The sequence below is a fragment of the Lathamus discolor genome, chromosome 1 (genome assembly GCF_037157495.1).
Source record: "Lathamus discolor isolate bLatDis1 chromosome 1, bLatDis1.hap1, whole genome shotgun sequence".
NCBI classification, from domain to species: domain Eukaryota; kingdom Metazoa; phylum Chordata; class Aves; order Psittaciformes; family Psittacidae; genus Lathamus; species Lathamus discolor.
This window is the reverse complement of record NC_088884.1, coordinates 83,058,848-83,079,097: the sequence shown is the minus strand read 5'-3', so window position 1 is coordinate 83,079,097 and position 20,250 is coordinate 83,058,848. Positions and strand designations below refer to the sequence as shown.

The window sequence follows — 20,250 nt, the reverse complement described above, 5'->3', positions numbered from 1 at the left end:
GCCTTGTTGAAAACTGACAAATTTGATATTTAAAACTGACTTCGAGGCAAAACTTCAATTTGTCCTAACTTCATGAGCGCAGAAGCCCTGAAAAAGCAAACTTCTGAGGACACATGAACCTAAATGATTCAGAAACTGACTGTGGTTTTTATGATACTGTGCTGTGAATTTATCCCCAATATTGTCTCCTACCCGTCTCTGGGAGAGCTGGCAAACAGCCATGTTCCTCCTAAAAATAGTGACTCTGTGGGAGGCTGCATAATCTGACACCTGTGGACTGAGTACTTCTGCAACTAGCTTTTCTGCAAAATGTATATATAGTTCAAATTGTTAAATCTTATTGATAATAAATTTAGATTTTTAAATATTACCATATGAAAAAAACCCTCTAGATGAATAATCTCAGAAATACATTGGAGGATTCAAAAAGAAAAATTTGGATAGCAAAGGAAGGAAAATGCAATCTTCAAATATCAAGTACTCTATGCTCAGGAGAATTAATAAATAAATTAAAATTCATATGTTTCCTGTATAGTTATATCACTTCATTAAACCTTAAAATACATTCTCTGAACAAGTAGAAACTCTTCTATAAATATTTTCCATGTTTCTGTACTGATAAATGTTCCTTTTAGCGTGTTCCAGCATGTCTACTGGTAAAACCATTTCTGTAACTTATCTATTTCATGCCTGAAAAAGAAAAGCTGCAACAAGATGAGTTTTCAAGCTTAAGGTCTATATGCAGGCTGTACTGAGAAGGTTACTACCTATTATTAATACAAATAAATGTAAAAATGTATTGAGGCTACTAACTCCACATTATCTGCCTTGAGCAGAACTAAAGTGGGAATGAATTACATAAAATATTCTCAAATCTTTTAAATATAGGTTGTTGGGTTATTTTTAGCAATTAAAGACAGCAACACCTTTTCATATTGGAGATTCTAAAGAGAAAAAGGCTCTGGTTGACTGTAATCTCTTGAGAACTTCAGAGCCTTCTTTGCTCTGAAGTTGATTCACCATTCTGACAGTTTACAAGGAGTCCATTTCCTTTTTTTCCTATTTCTTTCCTTCCACTTAAGATTTTTAAATTAAACTCCTGCTGGATTTATTTTCTATACACACACACATTGCCAGCAGAAGTAGAAACCTGTAAAAATGGCATGGCTTTGCTTACCACATATAACACAGACAAAACCAAAGCATTATACATGCTGTTTTACTGTGCAGTTGTTGAAAAAATGCATATATATGCACATATACATGCATATTTTTTTAATTACTGTATAAAATTTGTAATTATAAATTAAGTATATAATATATATTTATTAAATTATAAATTAAGTATAATTCTAATTTAGCATTTTTCTCCTTCACAAATAGCTATGGTTTATTAAACCAATAGATTTTATGTCTATAAAGACATGTTCATGTAGACAAATTTCTGAACAGCACATGAAGCAATAGACATACACAGGAGTAATTCTGAAGTAGAGAAACAGCTCTACTGCCAGACAGGAAAAACAAAAAAAACCCCACCAAATCCAGAACAACCAACCAAACAAAAACTCCCCAAAAAAACCAAACAACCCAACACAAACACAAACCAGAAAACCCCTCCCAACTGTGTATATATTCTTGTACTTACATATATGTGCTGCTCTACAAAGACAGTTGGATATCTTGAGGAATGCATTTCTTTCTGTAAAATATACTATTCCATTTAGAGCTAAATTACCAAGGTACTTAATATTTTATAGAAGCTACTATACCATAGACTTGGTTTATATGGCAGCTGCTTTTAAGGAGAACACTATAGATCAAGAAGAGTAAGCATGCAAAAAAAATTGTGTGATAGTGTGTACTACAAATGATGACCTCTTTCTCACTATTTCTCTTTTTGGATATTATCACATAAAGAGTTTTCCATATGTAGACATATGACATTGATTTTTTTGATTTTTGCCCCAAAGAAGGAGATTAATTTCTAACAGAAGTTTTACATTTCTGAAAGTACCAAAGAATTATAGTCTACATCTTGTATATGTCTTTTTTCCCTCCACATACTTAAATATCAAAAGAACCCTTGAAGGATATTTTGGTGTTTAAATTATTTAGACGATTAAAAAAAGCTATTTCATTCTAGAACTTCTGCACTCTGTACTAAAAATTTACAGTTTTCTCTCTACATTAATAGTACATTCTGAACAGAGTTAAAATGAAGTGTATGCCAACTGATTATCAGGGCAATCAAAATGGCTAGTTCTCTGGCTGCACACACTTCCTGGAAACACTCTCTACATTTCAACCCCAGCAATACCAATTCCACCCCCACCATGTGCCAAACAGCCTGATTTTTTATTTTTTTTTTTTATTTTATAGAGGCATTATCCATCATAAGATGATTTTTCCATTTACTGATCATTACTAATGATAGTGGGATCGTCACATAAGTCAGAAGAACTGGTTTCTCCAAGGCTTTTCAACAGACATCCTTGAACAAGTAATTTTGGAAGTGGGTAGACAAATGTGCAAAAAAAAATTTATTTTTTTTTTTTTAACTGATAATCTCAAGATCCGTCTGATTACAACTGAAGTTCTACCTGAGTACAGAACTTAAGCAGATATGTGTGCATTTTATATAGTATATGTGAGTAAATCCCAGTGGCTTAAAGTTCAGAGTGTGCTAAGTGTGGACTGTGGTGAATCGGATGGGTAACAACTCTTATTGTGATGTGAGTGTTGGCTTTGCAAATCAACATAATTATTCCTGTGTAACCTTGGGATAAGGAACAATTATAAAGATCCCAAATTTAAACTTTCAAAATTAATCTAATAACACACTAGAGAAAATAACTAAACAAGGATTCAAATAACAAATCAAGGATTCTCAAGTTTTGCTTTCTTTAGTTATCTATTTATGACCAAAATGCATTACATTACAGCTTCCATTGTTTATTCAAGCCACTTATTAATGCAAAGTACTAACACTAGTTTTAATTATTATAGGTTTGAAAAAGCTCCATACACTGTGACACCTCTGAAAACATCTGCATGGTGATCTGACCTACATCATTAACTTGCAATCCTACTCTTTAAAGCAGTTCACACAAACTTGCACTGAGTTTGCTTGAGTAGACAAGACACTTAAAAAAACCCCACCCTGAACTACTGAGAAATTTAGCTCTAGAGTAACACAGGCATATTTGTTGCATAGCATGAATATTTGAAAAATGTCCTGTCTTCGCTTTATAAAAACTTAATGATCTCAAGTAATTGCTTACTCAAGGTAAAAATCTTTAGCAAAACCAAATTTAAGAGGGCTTTATTATAGGTCTGAGGAATATCTACAAAGCATCATTTGCAGAGGGTGGGTTGTAATGCCTCATTAACGTTGAGATTATAGCTTTCTTTGAATTTGGAATATTCTTACTTTAGGCCCTAAAGTTTCAAGTACACTGAGGGGTGTACTTCAGTAAAGAAATGTATATGCGCATTTGATCTTGGGGACCTCAATTTTACAAATGGTTATGACTGCATCACATGCTACACATTAAATAGTCCGTGAAGTCAGTGAATACCTACACAGTAGGTAGGCACAGTTCAACAGCTTTTAAATTTGTATGCATTTTGCAGAAGAGAAGTGCCAAAGATGTATACGAAAACATAGAGAATTTTTATCTACATATATTTATTTACATAGGTATTGATATATATTTATGTATCCATGTATGTACATTAGGTACAAATTGGTATGTACATGGGCATATGTTTATGCGTATATGTATACATACTTGTATGTACGTGTATGTTTTCTGAGTATTCAAAATAGAATAGAATAAGAACAGCCAGAAAGATTAAAATCTGGACTTGAATTCATGTGACAGATTTCTGAAACAAAGTAAGAAATGTATGTCTTAACTTATATTTCAAAGAAATATATTTTTCAGCATAAGAAGTTATAACTCTGTAAGGGAAACACTGGAATATCTCCAGACTACATCAGTATTCTTTGATTTTACTAATGTCCTTCATTTTCTTTCCAGTTCCAAACCCTAGAAAGTCAGTTAGCATGACAATCTGAAACTCAGATCAAATAGCCATTTGGTTTCTTCCAAGCTGCCGTTCAAATACTCATTTGTCCTTTAAGACATTTGTTCTTAAAACATTAGTTAGCAGAGATGATTTTCTAAGAGATCTTTCCTTCAATAATGTAACATTCAATTAGCAGCTCACTACTTTAAAATAAAGTTTTATGAGTTTTGCTGCCAAAACCTAATCCTGCAGACTACTGCATTCTTCAGTATATATCCTAAATATGTAAACATTTGGCTTGTGGTTTTGTAAAATCAGGGACAAATTTTGCAGATACAGATAGCACCTTATACCTCCACTAAATCCAAATATTACACCGCCAACCCAAAAATCTTGTTTTATTTACAGGTTCCTTGATACTTAGAAACAGTCACCTTTGAGATTTTAAATTTGTAGCACTTTCTTCTTAATCTCAATACAAGTTTGACTAAGAGAATTTATATCCTTTCAAAGTCAGGTGAAACAACCTTAATTAAAAGTCTTCCTTAATTGCATTTGAGACAGATTAATAATTAGACACCTTTCATGTAGAAGTTCATGCTTTTCTGGTATAACAAACTAAGAACAAATACCTCATCTTGCAATAGACATCCCACTTGACCATTATATTTCATAATAACTGATAGAAGGTTCTGTCTGGAAATCAGAAAAAGAAACCAACATCAACTTAATAACAACTGGATGAAAAGACCAGATTTTTCCCCTACCCCCCACCACATATTTGGAAGAGTTTGATTTTATGTTGGCATAAAATGGAGCAAGTGCTTATGTGAACATCAAGTAATTGAGCCTGGATCTCCATGGTTTTTTTTGGCAGACATTTGCCACAAAGGACAGATGTAAAAACCTTCTACCCATACCTGGAGGATACAAGTTTCCCAAGTAAAAGTACTCCAGTATGTGATCCTATATTTCATTGTCTATTGAACTCCACATCCCATCTATTTTACTCTTTAAGGTTAAGCAACTGCTTAAATATTACTTTGAAGAAGGATGAACTTAAGTACATGCTACAATGCCTTCTTTCTCAGTCACTTCACAAACTAAAGCTGCAGGGAATCAGGCAAACCAGCTGGAAAACATCTGGGAAAACTACATTTCAAGAGCCCATACTGTCGCAATTATAAAACTGTGTATTCTAAACAGGGAAACCAATGCTTCATAATTCATTAAACTTAATTTGCTTACATTTCTCAAGTTTACATGTGCACACTGTCTTAGTAACTGCCTTTTCCATGGTATTAGCTAAGCTGTGAATCTGTTTGACTTCTGTAGACAGGCGTACACGACTCCATAGTCCCATGCCTTTGTTATGCTACAGAGGCTACCATAAAGTCTGCACAGGCACATTGCTGTGCCCTAGCAAAGGGTAAATTAATCAGGATTATGAACAAGAGTATACACCTCACTACACTGAACTCTTGGACTGATGCTTCAGCTGTAAACCTCATCATTTTAGCACTGCAGGCTCCAAGTGCTATCCCCACCAGATGACCAGAATCAGAGTTTTGCTTTTAAGAAGCATTTGTGTAATTTTCTATGTTTCAAGCACAGTAAAATTCTAGCTGTTGTTTGTCAGCTGGAACAAATAGGTGACTACGAGACCATGGCTAAGGTTGTTACACACAGGAATACACCTTCCTTTTCCTTTGACAGCCTTCTCTGCAAGGTCAAATCTTCAGGAAGGGGCAGAGAAACCTTAATTCCCACTTCCACACCCTTCCTAGCCTACTGATTTGTAAAATGGACATACTATTGCCTTGATGGTCCTTGGTGGTAGTCAGGGTTTCTGTGTGCTTCTATGAAAAAGTGGAAATTGCAATTTACTCCCTTTCTGCAGTGTTTGCTAATTTTACTCTATCACTTTATTCTCGACTTTTTTCCCCTCTTGTATTTCACACTGACCCTTTGTATAAGGGATCTTTCTTTGGAAGATTTGGAAGGAATTTTTCTCCCCCTCCTTGCAGTTTGGTAGGTGAAAGTCACCTTTGCTTCAGAGCAAATGGTCTATTGTTTACAGAGAAATTGTATCTTCGTTTGACTAACTGAGCAACCAAAGATTAAATTTGCAACTACAGTCCAAAGTACAGTTTTTATGGGACACAGTTAGACTTTGATTATACATATTGTACTGAAAGAGGAGGAAAGAGAGTCACTGCACTGAAATCATAATACAGAATAAAGAAATGTTAGGTGGCCTTTCTTGTGCTAATACTAGAGTGCATTTTCCCATAAATGCATACTCTTAACCTCCTCCTACACATGGTTTTGCCTTTACAGCTTTTTATTTCAAATCTGAACTAGCCTTATCTAGCCAGGCAGTTTGTATGATGAGTAGCTGCCTCGCAATTCCTTCTGTAATCCTTTTAAATCACAGCTAATACAAACTGTTGCTCTGCTTTGACCAAGACTCCATGCATAGCATCTTTTTCATAGCATTACCCATCCAGCTCAAAAGTAGTTCAGGACATATGAGCTGGCTTTGCTGCCTTAATGCATACAGGTAAGCAAGTTTATTAGCATGCTTGGTCTAAATGCAGGCTTCAGAATAATTTCTAAAGTTATAGAATCATAGAACAGTTAGGGTTGGAAAGGGCCTTAAGATCATCTAGTTCCAACCCCCCTGCCATAGGCAGGGACACCTCACTCTAAACCATGTCACCCAAGGTTCTGTCTAAGCTGGCCCTGAACACCACCAGAGACAGAGCATTCACAGCCTCCCTGGGCAACCCATTCCAGTGCCTCACCACCCTTACAGGAAAGAACTTCCTTATATCCAATCTAAACTTCCTCCTTATACCCAGTCTAAACTTCCCCTGTTTAAGTTTTAACCCATTATCCCTTGTCCCATCACTACAGTCCCTAGTAGAGTCCCTCTCCAGCATCCTTGTAGCCCCCTTTCAGATACGAGGTCTCCACGCAGCCTTCTTTTTTCCAGGCTGAACAGCCCCAGCTTTCTCAGCCTATCTTCATACGGGGGGGTGCTCCAGTCCCCTGATCATCCTCATGGCCCTCCTCTGGACTTGTTCCAACAGTTCCATGTCATTTTTATGTTGAGGACACCAGAACTGCACACAACACTCCAAGTGAGGTCAATATTATAATTAATATAATATAATATAATATAATACTAGGTTAAAAAAATAGTGTATTTTCCATCAGTTTATTCTACACTAAAAAATGCTGTGTATAAAGTAGCCGTAATTTTACATAATTAATACACAATAAATCCAGCAACTTATAACAATGATTAAAATACCTCTACTAATGCTATCCTCAATCTTTGACTACAAGATAATTAACAATATCCATATGTTATCACACGGGCATATTTCATACTTCTACAGCTTTAATAGCTTTGTATAAAGATGGCAATGCTAACCAGCCCATGAACATTCAGGATTTCTTTGACATTGAGGAAAGTTTTGGAGCTTTTAGTATGGCAATATGCTACAATTATTTTGAAAAGAAAAAAAGTAAAAACAACTTGAAACAGTCACTCTTAGAATCCAGCTGGTCTATATGGGAGGAAGATCATATATATAGCAAATGCTTACAGCATTCATTTTTCAGTTTCCTGGCAGTAGCACCTACCACAGAGCAATGTTAGTTTTCCTTTCTAAAATGCTCTTCATCACCATGCTGCCTAAAGCTGTGCCTAACTGCAGGGATCAGGCTAGTCATCATGTTATAGTTCTGGCACCTCAGTGTCAGAGATTATGGGCCAATGGACTGTAGTTCTTCTGATGTAGTCATTGATTTACACTGTGTTTGGTTTTCAAGCTATGAAAATCAGTGCATCAGGCAATATAGTGGCTGCTGGTTTTACTTTTTCACATTAGCATGTGAGAGCAAACCCAATTATACCAGAGGAAAGGTTCCAGTTCATTCTTTTTACTTCATCTCAAGCCAGTTCAAACAGCTCGTTTCCTTTCTGCTAGATCTAAGCAGAGAGAGCATCTCAATCAATACGTTCTCTAAAACACAAAAGTTTTTGTGCTACAATCAGAAATGTAACTACAGTACCTGCAGGCAACCCTGAGCATTATTTTATTTAGCTAATCTAAATACTCACAGCTGTGAAGACACAACAATATGTGAAAGTAATCTGCTGGCCTTTCTAGGTGCCAGGCAGGTTTGCACAGCCTGTTTTGAGTCCATTCTACTGCGTCGTCATATTACTGCATCGTCATACCACTGCATCCATCTACTCCACCTCTATTACAACCCTAGCCAGATATAGAATTGAGGAATTATATTGCAAAGATACATCCCAGTGAAGAATAAACAGGACAATGTTGTTGCGTGTTATATTAGAAAGAGCTGTTATGACTAGGTATGATATTGACTGGCTTACTCACAAAAAAGTACTATAAGGTGGCACGCTTGGAAGAATAAGGGCTTTTATTCCCTGTATGGTTCACCTTATAGTTTTGGTGGTGCTTCAAAGCCTTGTCAACATAATTGTGTCAGTACTTTCAACTGAAACTAGTTGCCTCTGAAGGGGAAAAAGAATATGTGAACACTGCTGAAGAAGTTTGCTCCAAGGAGTGAGTTTTTGATCCCTAGGTTAAGGACTGCATGAAAGCTTGTGTTCACAACACTTGAAGTAGCCACAGTTAGAGCCAGCTGTGCACCCTGCGTGGCATGAAGCCAGGTGCCCTGGTTACCTCCAGACTCCCTACTACTGTTACTAAGACATGCAGGTTATTTATTCATTAGAAAGGAGGTGGTCAGTTGAAAATGCCCAACATAACATGAAGCAGTCCACCATGGCGGTATTTTCATACCATAACACGGAAAGTATGTATTGCACTTCCTGAAGCAAGCCTTAAGCATGACACTGGAAGACTGCTTATGTGTGCAAGGAGTCTAGTGTGATGCCCACTCATGAACATGGCCTACAGGGAGCAGTCCCTGCAATAAACTAAGAAATGGATGAGGATCAGGATAGAGAATACTTAAAACTGGACCTACTTAAGTCCGTGTTCTCTGATGAACACAAAGGCTGAGGGAGCTGTCATTGCGAGTCCCCTCTTGATAATCTTTGGACAAACATGAATATTGGAAGAATGCCTGAAGAATGAAGGAAAGCAAATGTGACTCCCATCTTCAAGAAGGAAGACCCAGAGAGCTAATTAGCCTCATCTTGAACCATAGGAGGCTGATGGAGTACTAATCCTGAGAACCGTTTCCAGGCATGTGAAATATAAGAAGGTGATACAGAGTAGTCAGAATGGATTCACCAAGGGAAAGTTGTGCTTGACCTATCTGATAACCTTCCATTATGATAATCATAGGTTTTGACATTGTCACTCATAACAACCTCATCCAGAAGCCAATAAACTATGAGCTGAATGAACAGACAGTGAGGTAGATTTGAAAACTGTCTGAACAGCCAGACCCAGAAGGTGATGATGGGTGACACAAAGTCTAGTCTGAGGCTGGTAGCTAGTGGTATACCTCAGGGGTCAATCCTAGGTCCATTAACGTTTCAACATCTTACTTAATGATTTGGATGGCTCGGTAGAGTCTACCCTCAGCAAGTTTGCTGACGACATAAAACTGGAAAGAGTATCCGATACACCAATGGGTCGTACTAATATTTCAGAGGGACCTTGACAGTCAGGAGAAATGGGCTGACAGGAACCTCTTGAAGTTCAGCAAAAGGAAATGCAAAGTCCTGCACCTGGCGAGGAATAACCCCATGCACCAGTACATGCTGGGGACTGACTATCCAGAAGGTAGCTTTGCAGAAAATGACCTGGCAGTCCTCTTGGACAGAAAGCTGAACATGCACCAGCAATGTGGCCTTGCAGCAAAAAAGACTAAAGATGGCTACAGGTATCCTGGGCTGCAACAGAAGTGTTTTCAGCAGATTGAGGGAGATGACCCTTCTCTTCCTACTAAACACTGGTGGGCCATACCTGGAGTTCTATGTCCAGTTTCAGGCTCCTCAGTACAAGAAACATGGATGTACCAGAGAGAGCCCAACAAAGGTCCACTAAGATGGTTAAGGGACTGGAGTGTCTCTTCTATAGCGAAAAACTGAAACCTGGGACTCTTTATCTTAGAGAAGAGAAAGGCCATGGAGGTTATTCTTGATGTATATAAACACCTGAAGGGAGGGCGCAAAGGCAATGAAACCAGGCTCTCCTCAGTTGCCAGGTGACAGGACAAGAGGCAATGGGGCACAAACTAACACAGGAGGTACTGAGGGTGACTGAGCACTGGCACAAGTTGCCCCGGGAAGTTGTGAAGTACCCCTCCTTGGACATATTCAGAAATCATCTGGACACAGTCCTGGGTAAGCTAAACTGTGTCCAGACATTACTTAATTAGGTCTTATACAAAGCAATACCTAGTCTTATCTGTTTTGAATCTGCTACTTTCACTTCATGCTCCCTTTATCCTGCCCAGTAAAATACAATAAATGATACTTTTCTGCAGACATTCTCTGTGCCCCTCAATTTCATAGACTTGTCATCTATAAAACTACCCATCTTCTATTATCTCTTCATCAGGATGAAGAATACTGTTATTTATTTGTTTCTCATATGGAAAGCATTTCATTACTCATTGCTTCATTATTTCATTGCTGCCCTTCACTTTTTCAAGTTCTATTACATCATATTTGAAATGGTGGAAGCAGAACTGTCATCCATATTCAAGACAAATGAACACCATACACTGATACTGTGGCCTAATATTTATATTTTTTTCATTTTTCATTTCTTTCATAATAATTTCCAACATTTGTTTTATCTCTTTTGCAGCTGCTGTGCACCAAGATGACATTCAGAACTATTTATTATAACCCCAAGAACTCTCTCCTGGTGGTGAAAGGCAACTCAGAGCCTATGATTTCATCTGTGAATTTAAGACTGTTTCCTCCCATCTACACATTTATCTTCTCAAAATTTCATCTGCCACTTTATCACACACTCAACTCAGCACTGTAAAATCCTTCTGCAAGTCATCACAGGCAGCTCCAGTGCACGTTATGGATAGCAAAATTTTGTCACACAGCTATTTCCCTTTTTTTCTTCAGAAAGTTAGAAATACAATTGAGAACACAGGGTCTGATCACTGATTTTTCTGGGTCATCACTGCTAGAAAATGTTTTCTCCTACCTGTCAACGATCCATGGAACAAGCAGGAAACAGTAATCAAATATAGTTCAAGCTGTTACTTTTTCAATATTTACTGAACTTGTGGTTGAAGAGAGAAAGTATTTATTGCCCTACAGCATCAGAGGAAATTTTGTGGACCATAGTCGATTTCCAGCTCAACATCTTTTATTACATATCCCCTTTGAAGACTCTCTTTGCCATGGAAAAGGCCACAAGCTTTATATTGCAAGAAATAAAACAGTCGGTAAGTAATGTGTGCATAGATTATATGATTGGTTTAATCTCTTTATAGCAAGACCAAAATGGAAATTTGGGCCATACTCCTAGGAAACCAGATGGGTCCTCAGTAAGCACCAGATATTCACCTTGAACAAGTCACCACCTCTCTGTTTTCCTCCATCTGCTAAATGACAGGTGTGGCATTGACCGTTCTTGGCAATGCACTTTATAATACTGATGAAAAACATTACAAAAACCTGTTAACAGCTTCTTTATCTAAGTGCATGAAATGGAGCATAATGAAAGTTGAATGAGGAATCTATCTCATTTAGTGCTTGTCCATGGTAGGTTAGCTTTAGAGTCAGATGCACTTTAAGAGTGCCAAGTTAAAAGCTTGTCATAGCTAGACTCTATTAAAAAAGCAAACCAAAATAAAACATCACTCAACTGTGAAAACCAGGAATAGTGAAGAGCAAACCTATTATTTTTACAGTATTTACTCTTCAAAGTTTTCTAAGAACAATGCACATGTGAAAATTATGACTCCTTCAATCCTGGGAATCTTCAGGAAACATGAAAACTCTAATAGAACCTTCTATGACATGAAAGGGAGAGAATAGGTAAAACTACACAGATCTATAAATTATTATTGATTTTTGCTAAGCAATCAGAAGGTCTGGAAATAAGAGTCTAAAACATTTAAACCAATTTTCTTTCTCTTCGGTACCATTTCTGTTACCAGTAGGTCTTGGAATTGTCCTTTGGGACCAGGAGGCTCACTACAAACATGAACAATTACAAACAGAAATTAAATACCAGTGTTCTTACCGAGTCAGTCTCCAGGCACAGGTATCTTCTAACAGCTGATTCACACCGAACTGTCTTTGGTCATCCTCATGCTGTAGAACAGAGGCATATAGTGAGACAGTTTATCTCACTCTGAGTATACTGAATGGAAGAATGTATGTTGGACAGATTTGCTTGCTATTTTAAGTCAGCATGTTCTTTAGGAACTCTAAGAGTGTTCAGAATGTTTTGGTCTGAAACTTTAATTGATGAATCTCTAATCTTACATGGGGTTGTAGGAGGCAAAGCCAAATCGCCACCATAGTTTCTTCCTGCTACACATCAACTAAGACTATAGCAGGCCTCAGAAAACCCTCTGAAATGGCAATACACACTAGCTATGAAGCAGAAATCAGTTTGTATCCACCACCTCTCTGCTGCTTCCTTTACTAAAAGAACAGAATGGAAAACATCTGTACCATCCTTTGACACTCTCTGAAGGGACTTCATCTCTGTGATGCTTCACTGAGAGATCAAAGCACTAAAGCATGTTTGATATGAGGAGAGACTGAGCTGGGACTGCTCAGTCTGGAGAAAGGAAAGCTCAAGGGGAATCTTATCAATGTGTACACGTATCTTACGGGAAATAATGAAGACAAGGGAGTCAGAATGTTCTCAGTGCTCACTGACAGGACACAAGGCAGACAGCACAAATTAATGTGTTAAATTACAGCTTAACACAAGAAAAAAGGAAGTATAGTGAAGACAGACAAACACAGAGAGAGGTTGCCCTGGAAGGTTGTGAAGTAGGTCTGAATATCTGCCAAGATATTCAAAACTTGACCAGGCTCTGTCCTGCAGCTTGCTCCAGCTGACTCTGCTTGAGCAGAAGGATTGGATAAATGATCCAATGAGGTCCCTTCCGACCTAAACGATTCTGTGATTTTGGCTTATTTGGTGCATTCTGCTGATCAGCCTTTTCCCATTCAGACACAATCCTTTCTCTAGCCCCATGGATTTGTTGCCCTTAATGCCTCCTCCCGCCCGAGGTAGCTCAGCCCATGCTAGGCATGCACTGCAAGCTTGTAGGCACCACCATGCCCTGAAAATTCTGCCCTTTTCCTGACTCATGATTGATCCCATATCCCTATAATTTACAGGGAAAGTTACTGAGGGGCTTGTGACAAGTACAATTCCAAACTCACTGGTCAAGGCTCACAAAGGGAATGACACTTATGAAGAGGTATAACCTTGAGAGGATAAGAGAGAAAAGAACTCAATAAGAATCACAGAATGGTTAGGGTTGGAAAGGACCTTAAGATCATCTAGTTCCAATAAGACAGAAGCAGGACAGCATCACAGCACATAGGCATCTAGTGCAGCTAGGACAGCTGCCAGATGTTATTCTTCTTAGTATCCCTAGAAATGCAAATGATGGCTGGGTTGGGCACAGCTCAGGAAACCAGGCTACAGCTTGTTTGTTTACATGTGTACTGATCTAAAATATTTGGTTGCTCAAAGGTGAAGCAGAGGACAGAAATGATATCTGGCCAAGGATACAGAAAAATCAGAAAGGTGACTCCATTTTAGGCTGGACTAAACTGATGAAACTTTCAGGTCCTTTGTGAAGGGAAGACAAAATGATTTAACATTAAGCACAACATATCCTTGAGAAAAAAAAAATATTCTGTTAATCTTTTACTGATAAAACTTTCATACAATAAAAAAAAAAAAAAAAAAGAGAACGGTATAATCCAACAGTGATGAATTTTGATTCCTTGTTCTCCCTCCCCTAACAGAACTTGAAAGAAGATTTGTGTTTAAAAAAAAAAAAAACCAAACAAACACAAAAAAGCCACCAAACCCCATTCTTTTATTTGCCTGGGTAAAGAAGCCTCCTAATATTTTGAATGTTAGCGAATTCAAATATTGAAAGCTTGTTCACAAAAAGGTGACCACACTAGCAATTTTTTCTAGTTAACTGTAGTACAGTTGTGGCCTAAAGCTAACATTCCTGAGCAACTTGTGTAGATAATATGGTTGGATTCAATTTAAATATGTTAATTGACATGTGAATTAATTCATACTAATTGTGCTTTAGATTGCTATGAAGAGATTTAGCAATAGCACCATTTAAGGAGCAGAATCTTGCTGAGCTAGATACATTACAGATGTTCTGCAATAATCCCATCTGGAGTGCTACTATCTCTTTTATCACACAGTGGCAATAAGTGAAAGATGAATTAGATGAATGAAATGGAAGAAGCAAATTAAGCAAAACATTCTCATGCATTAAGCCTTTGAAGTATGCATCTTACACCTAAGCACTGACCACTGTGTCTGGGCATTGTGTAAGGAACACAAACACCTGTGTTCCTTATCTCAGTATATTAACATGTGACTGTTATATGTATTATAGAGAAGTATCTGGGGGTTAGGGAATGTGTTTGAGAGTAGATGATTTCAGATTATGCCTCTGAACCCAACTGTGTTGCTCCAGCAAAAATGACTATCAGACATAACCAGTTACAAAAACAGTTTACGGTTGCCAGTTTCCTGAGTGCAGCACTAATTGTGCCACATATGGCTCTGTCTGCTGGTTTTGCTCACAACTCAAGTCTTCTGCCCGTACTACACTATGAGGATTGGAGCACCTGACCTCTGACAGCTGTCATGCTGCTTCAATGTATGCTAGAGGACTTGTATAATATCGCAAGCCTTGAGAATATTTTGTAGTGTTACCATAATGAGAACTGTGCATTTAATGAAGGAAATAGCACACAGCACTCCATTGTGACTTGCTATAATATCATGCTTTGAATTTGCTACTTCTAGACAGAGCCACAGTAAGTCACATTCATCTTGACTCTCAGCAGATCATACCCTTTTTTAAACCCCAACTAACATTACAGATGAATAGTGCATACGTTCTACCCTGCATTTTTATAATGCTGCTGCATGCTTAGCTGTCACACTGCCACCTCTGGAGACTTCACAAATAGCAGAGCACATCTGAACTAATGATCACAGGGACAAGGCTTGAGCTACAGAGCAAGACTGATAAATTACAAACTTCCTTTTCCATCTCATACAATGAAAGCACTAGAAAGACAGGGAGGGATGTATTTGCAAACAGTGTGACACAAGTGGAAGGAGAAAGCCCTGAAGCTTAGAGAGAAATTAGGTATGTGTGACTGACAGGAATCTAGAAGCTTCAGGGGACCTGATGGACTAGGGCAAAAGGTGAGTGTATGTGAATTATTTAGCACCTGACACATATGGGTGATTACTATATACCTGGGCTGTCAAGATATTCTGTGACACTAGCTAAACTACAGCCTCAGAGGAGATTCCTATAAAATAACATATTCCAAAGTTCAAAATTCAAAAGGATCCAATAGATCACAAGTCTAATTCTCCCCAATAGTAAGTGCAGATTAACTCACAAGAATAAAGAGTAGCTGCATATGTGCATGACTGTCTGAGACAGCTGAAGGATCTTAACCGTCTTTGTGCTATAAAAAAAAAAAAAAAAAAAAAAAGGCAGCACACTGTTTTTACATCTTTTTACATTAATTCTGAGAGAAGGAAATTTATTTTCCATAAACTGGTTCTAAGTCTGTGACTTTCAAATACATTTTATGACCAAAGCCACAAGTTTCAGAGAACAGCAACAACAAAACTCATTGTGAGCTCAGTGCAGACTACCTCAGATCCTTGAATTCAGTGCTGCTGGAGCAGGTTTCAGTAGGCCAAAAGAATTGGGTCCAAAGTGAAAGGCAATACTGCAGCTTTCAGTGCACCATAGTCTTTGTCCCCTCTGTTAGGTTTTGTCTGCTCACAGAGTTGCCTGCGAGCAGAGCTTCTCCTTCCTAATATAAGTGCTCTGTCACAAGCATATCCTGGAGCAGGAGGAAAACTCTGGATCTATGACTTATGCCAGCTCAAGAGCTGCTCATGTTCTTTGCTATTATTAGAAACCTAAAGTAACTTCATCGCCTGAAGCTTTCAGAGATATGTCAGTTACCCTAAAGAGCTGATCAATAATTCACTTTAAGATATCTTAAAATGTCACCCTTCCTGGTTAAACCCTGTTGTAGATTATTATAGTTCCACAAGTTCTCTGAGACAATAGATGTTTTCTAATGGCCTGAACACTGATAATTTGTCTCCCAATCTTGTCAGTTACCTGTCTGTTTGTTTGTTTGGAATCATTCTACCTGGTAATTGTAACCATTTCCAAAACATGAAACATCAAGAGATGCTCTGTCTCTCCTCCACAGTGCACTGCAGAGTATTAAACCTAATTTAGTCCTGTCAAACTGTAACAGTTAAAGGAGACTTTGTACATATTAATACAACATCAAGCATTTTACAGTAGCATGATTTCAAGGGCTACTTATACACAAGAAAAGGCCTCCTTCTATTTGAGATACTACACACATCCGTCTAAAAAGTCACAAATGTTTAAATAATGGAAAAAAGCCCCACCTTCTTATGATGGATCACTGGCTCTTTTCATCTGTAATTATGCTCAGAATGTGAACATTTAAATCATTATGTCTGGTAAAATATGAATACTGGTATATATGAAAATAAAAATGCTTCTGAACTTTCAGGAAATATCACCTGCTGGCTGCTTTAGTCCAAAAATCCTTTTCTGGGGGCAAGTGAAACTCTCGTTACAAACTCATAGAGTATTCTTTGCTGCCTCTCCACTGCAAAGTTCATTCTTTCCCCAGATAACCGGTATGTGGGGACAGCTCTGAAAAAATGGGTCTCTCAGACAGGCACAGCACACCCTGGAAACGGCATCCAGACAAAGGTTTCTGCTTCTATGCTGTTTCACTATGCCTTGTTTCCAAAACATGACCTAGCCACTAAGAATTCAACACTTCCAACCCACTACAACTCCTGGAGTTCATGTTTACATGTTGTCCCTTAGAGACCACAGTGGGTAAGTACAGAGTAGGACAGGTGTGTAGTTAAAACAAATATAGCAATTGTTATTAATTATTATTGTAACCTCTGTAAACCGGGACACCATTTGACAAAAGGACTATTTGATTTTTTCCACTTTCATTGTCAATCTCAAGATTTCTATGCATGGAGAAAAACATGCAATGAGCAGAAGAATTCCCACTCCAGAAGTCCTGTCTTGCTAGATGGTATAAAACTGAGCTTCAATATGTTTCTATACTACAAAGATAACTTTATATTCCATGAATAAGACAAAATTGTAAGTTTAGAGGAATCTAGCACCTCAAAAATTCTGATCTTAAAAGACTTTTGTTCCAGAGTGCTAAGGCTGATCAATCCGTCTCAAAAAACCAAAACCAAAATAAAGGTCACCCACTGCCTGAAAGGCCTGTGATTCCATGTTAAGCCCTAGGCCATATTTCTTGCTTGCAACTGCTCAGCTAAAGACAATTTCCTCTTTATGACCACTTCGTAACAGTATGCCAATCTCCCACAAAAGGAAAGGAAGCAAATATTCACCTTAAAAAAAAAAAAAAATAAAAAATACACCTTTCAGCTGAATTCACTGAAGAAATGTGAACATTTAGTTATTGGCAAAGTTAATAAGCTGCCTGGCTTTAAAAAAATAAATTAGTTGCACATTACTTTGAAGTATCCACTTATACTGGTTATTAAGCATAACAGTAAAATAACAGTAATTTGCAGGTACAGACAGATATTTTTAATTATGCATCCTGATCTCAACAGTGTTATGTAAGGTAAGCAAGAATCATGAAGGCGTTCTCCAGATGGTACTGGTATAGGTTTTGCTTCCTTAGCACACAAAAAAGTTCAAGGCTTTAGATGAGACTCCTGAATATATCATTTGGTTCCAAAACAAATAATTTTGAAGACCTATAGTAATAGCAGATCTATATACAGCAAAAAGGTAATTTGCTCCATATTTTAGTCTTTCTGTTTGAAGGCAGAATAACTTGCAGAGAATCAATCACTGGCTTGGAAGACTGAAGAGAAGATCAGCAGAAAGCTGTTTGAGGCTCCCTCTTTTCAATATACGCATGTAAAAAAACCTTCACCATATGCTATATGCACAATGCATTTGTACCAAACTTCTAATTTATGTTACTGATTTCTCAGGACAGAAAATGTTGGAAACCTGCAACTGCCCAGCAGAAGGGTGGGTCAATAGCACATTATTCTATTTAAAAAATAGAGATGCTGACCTAAAAAAGGTAAATAATTTTTCCACCATTACACATTTACAGACATCCATAATTACATCACATAACCAACACTCCGAACTTCTCAAGCCCTTCTTTGACAGCATTAAATGGAAAAATTAAGTTTCCCATCTTCTGTCACAGGATCTGTGATCTAACACCAGAAAACACTATGATGACCATCTAATCTCTGTTTAATGCAGACAATGGAAATCACACAATGATTCCTGCTTCAGAGAATGGAAATCACATGATGATTCCTGCTTCAGTCTCAACAACTTGAAGTTAAATGACAATGAGGTACAACAGATACTTTCCCCAAAAAACCTTATTCCAGTGGTCACTGGACTTGTTCTTATTGCTGCTGTGTAATGCAGATGGGGTGAGAAAGGATACAAGATGGACACTTGCTCATCCATTCTGAAGGTATATTCAAACATCAACCTATTTTCTCTAGAGTGAGATCAAGCACTCGGTAATTCATTGATCTGAATAATTTTTGAAGAAGTAACCTGGTGATGAAAGCTTCCATGTTTCCTCATTTGCTTTATTTGGGATGATGCCATAACAAGAAGAATCAATAGATTATAAAAATTACATAACTAAATAATATTGGCAGTGAAAAATGACAATAATATAAGCCAGGATTATACATATCAGCACTAAATTATTCTGCTTTTGTCTATAACCTGGTTAAAATGTTATATATATGTGTGTGTGTATATATATTTGGCCTCATTATAGACTGTTTTTAATGCATTGTACTGAACTTACTATTTCACATGGTGTCACATACTGTAAAACCCCTGCCCCTTTTTTGTTAGAAATCTGTCAGCTGACCCACGCATTGACAGACTCAGGCTGACAGCAGACCTGTGCAAAGCTGGTAATTGGTACATTCTGTGAACAGAGTCAACACACTGCCAGTGAACAGCCCAGAACAAAGGTTCTGTGGTACTGCAAACTTTGTGTTGAAAGTAATTCAAGGTTGTCCACTGAGAATAAAACTCACATTCAGTAGCACAGGTCAGCATCATTAAAGCTCAGCAATGCACTGCAAGACTGCTTAAGCCCAAATAACCCAAATAGGAATCTCCCTGGATTTAAGATGATGATAAAGCAATGTTTTCTTCAGGGCTACATGTCCTTACAGACAACATTTCTATATGTCTATGACAAGCACATGCACCCACAAGTATGCATCACACATGCACAAATGCACCAACTGTGATTCTGACTTTTATCACCCTACTCTGGTTTTCAGTGATAATAACAATAATCCAGATCTAATTAGTTTTTCACAGTACTTTGCATGGGTTTACCATAGAAAGGAAAAAATAAAAATAAAAATATTTAGTGACCATCTCAAATAAATTGCATTAAATTCTGAAAAAAAATTTTTTTTTTAATTTTTTTATTTTTCTGGAAAGGTTACCTTTGGTCTTTTTCAGTTTTGTGTTGTCTATGGCAATTCACTATATTTAAGTACAAGAGCAAAGCAGAGATGTTCCCCAGTAAGTTTCAACTGGAGTTCAGTGATAATATATGCATTCTCAGGAAAGCAAATAATCTCTCTTTGATTATTACTGCAGGTTGCTGCATAAAACAATAGGTGGGATTTTATTCCTTTAGGGATGCTGAAAGAAAATGAAGGAAAAGAAGTTGACATACCGTTCGAGCCAAACTTTGCTTCAAATTACTAGTGTTGTGTAGTCGAAGCTGAATGCAGGTGGTTGCCTTGCGAAGACTTTCATGGCTGCCCAAAGTGTGATTACTGCAGTTTGGGGGGAAACAAACAAACAAACCACAAACAAATG

General features: G+C 37.6%; 1 protein-coding gene across 1 annotated transcript in view; it reads right to left on the bottom strand.

Annotated features, from left to right (window-relative positions):
• Positions 1-20,250, bottom strand: part of PIK3C2G (phosphatidylinositol-4-phosphate 3-kinase catalytic subunit type 2 gamma) — a 215,197-nt gene that overhangs the window by 171,827 nt on the left and 23,120 nt on the right. The window contains exons 6-9 of the mRNA XM_065683405.1: positions 20,105-20,207; positions 12,276-12,346; positions 4,668-4,731; positions 1,649-1,702 (exon numbers count right to left, since the gene is read on the bottom strand). Coding sequence (XP_065539477.1) covers positions 1,649-1,702; positions 4,668-4,731; positions 12,276-12,346; positions 20,105-20,207 — 292 coding nt within the window. The remainder of the gene's footprint in view (positions 1-1,648; positions 1,703-4,667; positions 4,732-12,275; positions 12,347-20,104; positions 20,208-20,250) is intronic.